Raw genomic sequence first — 5,676 nt, 5'->3', positions numbered from 1 at the left:
GTACACAAGACAGATAATCTGTGAGAAAATATGATTATTAAATTATTATATTATTAAAATCTTCAGAGAAAGATAAAAAGACACTTTGGGTTGGACACTCGAAGATAGTTGATAGTTAAGGCCATTTCCCAGGGTCCCAAAGCGTCTGTATTTGACACCTGGGAATGAGACTCAACTATCAATTAACTTTCTTGCCTCTGATTGGTTGCTTTTGTTCAGGCACAGTGGATTTTTGCAAGTACCATTATGAGCACTAGAAGGAGCCAGAAGAACCAGATTTTTCCACAGATTATCTGTCTAATGTACTACTGTCAGAATATAGTGAAAGTGTCAGTATGACAAAAGATATTTTCATAAAAATTACCTACTGCAGTTTTAAAATCTGATTTTCAGTGAAGACAAAGAAACTTTGCATTTTCAGAAGATGTGCTGATTCTTGTAGGCAGCTCTCTAGTGGTCTCAAGGAGTCTGTTTTGGCTAAGGGTATACATGAATGTTATTTATTTTAGGATGAAGGTGGTGAAAAAGAACTCCGAGGCTGCAGGAGGAGAAATTGATATGGAGCGATTTAAACAGGTTGGTTCCTCTGTATTTGTACTAATAACGGTAAAGCTCTGTGTTATGACTTTTTTATAGCAGAATGTTGACTTTTTAAATGTTGACAGAGAATGACTTTTAAAGGACCAGTGTATAGGATTTAGAGGCATCTTGCAGGGAAGTTTCAGATTGCAGTCATTTGAATACAGCTCAGCCTTCCAAGCATCTAGGAGAAACTACAGTGGCTGCAAAAAACACAACAGGTCCTATTTACAGCCAGTGTTTGGTTGGATCATTCTGGGCTCACACTACATTCAACATGGCGGACTCTACCAGAAGATAAAAACTAATAAACTTTTATTTTTAAGTTATCTCATAGACATGGTGTCCCAGCCTTTTCCTTAAGGGACCCCTTTTCTAGCATTGAGTAGACTGACGACATCTGACAAAGTGACATATTTGATAAATATTAACAATACAGAACAACTGATAAACTGTACAACCAACCCAAATAGTGAACACACAATAACTTCGGGACGTTTAAGTAAAACGAGCAGTTTGGAGGAATTTTCTGAATGAGCAGATGATTTTCTGTAAATATTACATCAGAGGTGGGTTTTCTGCAATTCTATGTCTGTATTGTGTATTTTTTATAATTTAACAATCATACATTTAAGCAAACAATTCCATTTACTTTTCGTCACAGACAGAATGCTGAGATATGGTCCTATAATGTATATTTTTTTTTACATTTTATCACATTTCTTTAAATCTTGTGTAGCTTTGGCAACTATTATTGGGGGTCCCGATCCCCAGGTTGGGAACCACTGATATAGAGCATTTACTGAAATACTGATTTTAATTATGATTTGTCATAAAATAACTTACTGTATTGCATGTATCTGTGTATCTGAAGGAAATCATTGAAGAAGTGAAAAAAGAACTTCATAAAGTGAAGGACGAGATAATCAAAGGTAAGTTCTAACCAGTATGTTGTCCGTTGACATTAGTTCAATTCCTGAAACTAGATTCTGTGTCGTGTCATTTTACAGGCTGTGGGGGGAAGCTCATTAAGTATAACACTGAAGGGGGGATTGGTCAAGCACTAAGGTCATGTGACTTTAGGGCAACATTCAAAATTATGCTCATCATTTGTGTCACAATCCAAAATGGCAGTGTACAACAAAACCTGGCCGTGAATTAAAAGTTTTTATTTTTTTATGTTTATTAGATTTTGGGTGGACTTTATTATAGAATATTTTTTTAAGGATGATTTTATATGTTCTTGTTGAAAAATAATGAATTACATTTTCACAACTTTGATAATCAGGCATTCAATGTCTGTATCCTGGAGGATATGGTTACTGGTATAAAACAGTGAGACACATGTTTTGAGGCCTAAACTCAACATATAATCAGTAATAAAAAAGGTGTAAAATATTGATTCATCTTTATTTTTCTCCTAAATGTGTATTATTGATTAGTTCACCACTGTTCACACAAATTTAAAAAAGAGAACATTTTAGACCCTAAATAGGCAATATATCTCAGGAGCTACAATGTGCAAATTGAAAAAATAAAGTAAGAAAGTAGAAAATAGCAATTAAATTTTTTAAATTTTCCAACACTGTGTTATGTGCTAGCCCATTTAAGGGATAAAGGGGATTATTGTTAAAAAAATATATTGTGTTATATATTACTCTGTTTTCTCTTCTAGCACTGATCCAGGAGCAGATAAGTGCGCAGCCAGTGGGTGAAGATTCCTGAAAGACTGAAGAATGAGAGAGAATAATGAATAGATGTGAATGTTTTATCATGCAATGCTCAGGAAATGTACACATTTGTCTCTGATAGAAATAGTTTTATTTTTACAAAGTCCAGCATATGTCTGGAATTTCTGTGCTACAGTTTCTTATGACACAGTACAGTATTATGCAACAGCTACCCATGATCCTTTCTCTTTTTGCATGTGAGAGGATACCCATTGTATCCAACACTGCAGTTTGCCTTTAACAGATTAATGTTCCTCCCTACAGTCATGCTTCCCTTGTGGCATGGTTTGCATAACAACATAAATACACAATACAAAAAACAATAACATGAGATAATAAATGCTACCATGCAGGATTCTTGTCCCATTGTGGTCATTTATGTACTCACATCTGCAAAAAAATGATTACTGTGCAATATTTTAATAATCTTACACTGATGGAAGAACTACTTTGTTAAAGTACTCATTTAAGAGTCAAAGTATTCCATTACAAACTTAAATTAAGTACTAAAGAATTATTAGCAAAATAAAAGAATATGCATAATGGTCCCTCGGAGTGTTCAGAATTTTACATTGTTTTTATGTACTTAACTATAGAAACTACAAACAATTTTTGGCCATAAAGATAGGATTTATTATTTTTATTCTAAGAACTTCAAGCAGCTGATGTGTCACATATAAATGGAATTCTGTTTTGACAAGTAGAATGAAAAGCCTGTTCAAGCTGTTTATACTGTAAGATTGTACAGATGTTACAAAACTGAAGAGTAAGACAGCAGGCCAATTTTTTTTTTTACATCAGTGCTCACATTGGCCCAATGGTATGACAGTTAAATATCAATTTTTTTTTTTTTTACTGTTTTAGTTGTAGTCAGATATTACAAAATGTAAAAAATATAATATATTAGTTTTTAGAATACGTTTGAGTCTCAGGGGCAGGAGATTGTCAGTTTACCTGTGAACAATATCTGGCTATAGTTTTTAATGTTTTGAATCTGAATTTGAATTAACATCACAACTAGTTTTGAAGTCCATCCTGGTCCAGTATCAACTTGTACAGTGTGAAGTAGAAACCTGAAGCCACCAGTGCACATCCACTGAGAATGGACTTTACAGTACATCTTGTGTCCAGCAGGAACACTTTACAAATGATCAACATTTGTATATTCAGAGATTCTGGAATTTTTAATGAGGTAGGTGGAGTAGGGGACTTTTTAATGATTTTATTGTGGATATTAGGCTTTTTTTGTGGAAATAACATATGATTAATCAAACTAGGTGGCAAGTAATTCTTAGCTTACGATGCTTTCAAAGCTTTCAAAGCAGCTTCCCTAACACCAATAACTTATTATTATTATATTACAGTCATATTTCCGAGTAACTAGTAGTGTAACTAATTATTAGTTATTAGCTTACATTCGGCAGCTGGAAATATTCCATTACTTTAATTTTGATAAACAAAACTGGATTTTAATCATTTAAAGTCTGAATTCTGGGGAGAAAGGACACAATTAACAATTTTGTGGGGTACGGAGTAGCAGAGAAGAAATTTAAATAGTAGTGTAATTAATTACTGTTGGTAGTGAGTATAAAGTAAAGTAATGACATTACTTTAGAAAAAATAAGTAGCCCAACACTGGCCTTGTGATCGACAGTCGTGGTCCCATCTCTGCACTCAATCTTACTGACTTTGCGCCGTGTCGCCTGCAGGTGGCGGTGTGTGCACAGAGATCAGCCCCAGCCTATGTAGTCCGAGAAGAAGAGAATCCATGGTGTTTTCCTGGGTGGATGGCCTGCACTGGATCCAGCCTGTCAAAACTGAACTGAAACGAGAGCAGCGTGGGATAAAGTCAATGAAATGTGCGTTAAGTCTTGTTGTTCTGTCATTAAATGTAAAATCAATCGGATTACGATAACATAAATCGAGGAGCTTGTAACTCACAGCTAATAAGAATAGTTACCTGACTAACTTTAGCTCGCTATCAGCAAGGCTAACATACACCAGTAACCTACAAGAAGGCATCCGTAATGTAAGACAGAGTTTGCTAATAATAAACAAACTCTTGCGTTAATCAAGCATTCGTTAGTACAATTACGGCACAGTGATAAACTTAAAAGTATCGTATGGGAAGCATAACTTGTTCTTTCTGGCTGTAAACACTAACTTATTTATGTGATATTAAGCTTTAACGTTAATTAGCAAAGTTGCCTTTAAGTGTATGTATAAAATGTCAGGCTAAGTTATTTGAAGTTCGAACATCTTTTGTTCAGGCTCACTAAATATAGGTCTATTGTCAGACAACAGTTATAAACTATATTAACAATGCCTGATTTTTCTCCTGTAAACGGTTCGTTGAAAGTGTCTGTTCAGTAAAACAAACTTTCAACAGTAACAGTAGTCTGTTAGCATACAGCTAGCCACTGCTAACTAACGTTAAATGGCAGCCTACCTAACAGCCAACAACAACAACAACAACGAGATTAGCTACAAGTTAGATAGTTTAATACTCTGATTTCATTGGCAAGTCCGATTATTGGACTTTATTTGCTAATACTTAAACTACAAGTATCTGTAATTAACCAATGAGCCATATATTTTAGTATTAAGTGTTCATTTCAAGTTGATATACCAGTGTTGCCAACTCACGCGACATAAATGAGCAACCGCAGCTTCAGTGTGACCCACAGCTATCCAGAAGTGACTTATTTGTCATGTGTGACAAAATTAGCAAGATAAGTGTGACCAGCATTACATTAAAATGTCTATGAATTGTTTGAATATAACTTGGTGAGATGTTTGGTACATACCATTGGACAGCAGAGGGGAAATAAAATAACTACATTTTAGACTTTTGTTTTTACCATTAGATCACAGTCACCATATCTAACTAAAATCTGTTTTAATTCTTGATTACAGATTGGCAGCAGTTAGGCAGTCCAGTCATCGCTGCATTTGTTGAATCGGGCAAGAATGGCAAATATTCTCATGTTGAATGTTAAGATTAGCTTATATGTTTTATAATATTTTACATGGATCATCTTTGCACTAGACACCAACCAATATATTGGTCAGCCGACATTATCGGCCAATATTGGCCTTTTGCAGACATATTGGTGTCATATCACATGTTATCTACCATTTAAAGGCTGCCCTGTCAGTGTGAAATGATGTTAATGTTAATAATGTTAATAGTTTTGGGAAGGTGGAGAAAAAGTTAGTTTTGAGCCCTGTACTTTAACTCTCATGCATCCTGCTGTAAACATATGCCTGAACTTCCTGTAGAATAAAATTGCACATTGCTTTTCTTTGTTTTAATATTTCTATTATATCTCAGGCATCAGCAACCCTGCTCTCTAAACATCGACTT

The 5,676-nt window shown here is 34.7% G+C and overlaps 2 protein-coding genes across 2 annotated transcripts in view; both read left to right on the top strand.

Annotated features, from left to right (window-relative positions):
* Window positions 1-2,664, top strand: part of LOC118331859 (vasodilator-stimulated phosphoprotein-like) — a gene marked incomplete in the record, with an annotated part of 9,830 nt that extends 7,166 nt beyond the window's left edge. The window contains 3 exon segments of the mRNA XM_035666945.1: window positions 510-576; window positions 1,454-1,511; window positions 2,255-2,664. Of these exon segments, the coding sequence (XP_035522838.1) occupies window positions 510-576; window positions 1,454-1,511; window positions 2,255-2,304 (175 nt within the window).
* Window positions 2,665-3,892: 1,228 nt separating this feature from the next.
* The window catches only part of LOC118331857 (RAC-beta serine/threonine-protein kinase-like), a gene marked incomplete in the record, with an annotated part of 17,014 nt that continues 15,230 nt past the window's right edge, over window positions 3,893-5,676 (top strand). The window contains 1 exon segment of the mRNA XM_035666943.1: window positions 3,893-4,168.

Source organism: Morone saxatilis, unplaced genomic scaffold (assembly GCF_004916995.1).
Source record: "Morone saxatilis isolate NCDOM2014 unplaced genomic scaffold, NCSU_SB_2.0 Contig20, whole genome shotgun sequence".
Lineage (NCBI taxonomy): Eukaryota > Metazoa > Chordata > Actinopteri > Moronidae > Morone > Morone saxatilis.
This window is presented reverse-complemented; position numbering and strand designations above follow the sequence as displayed.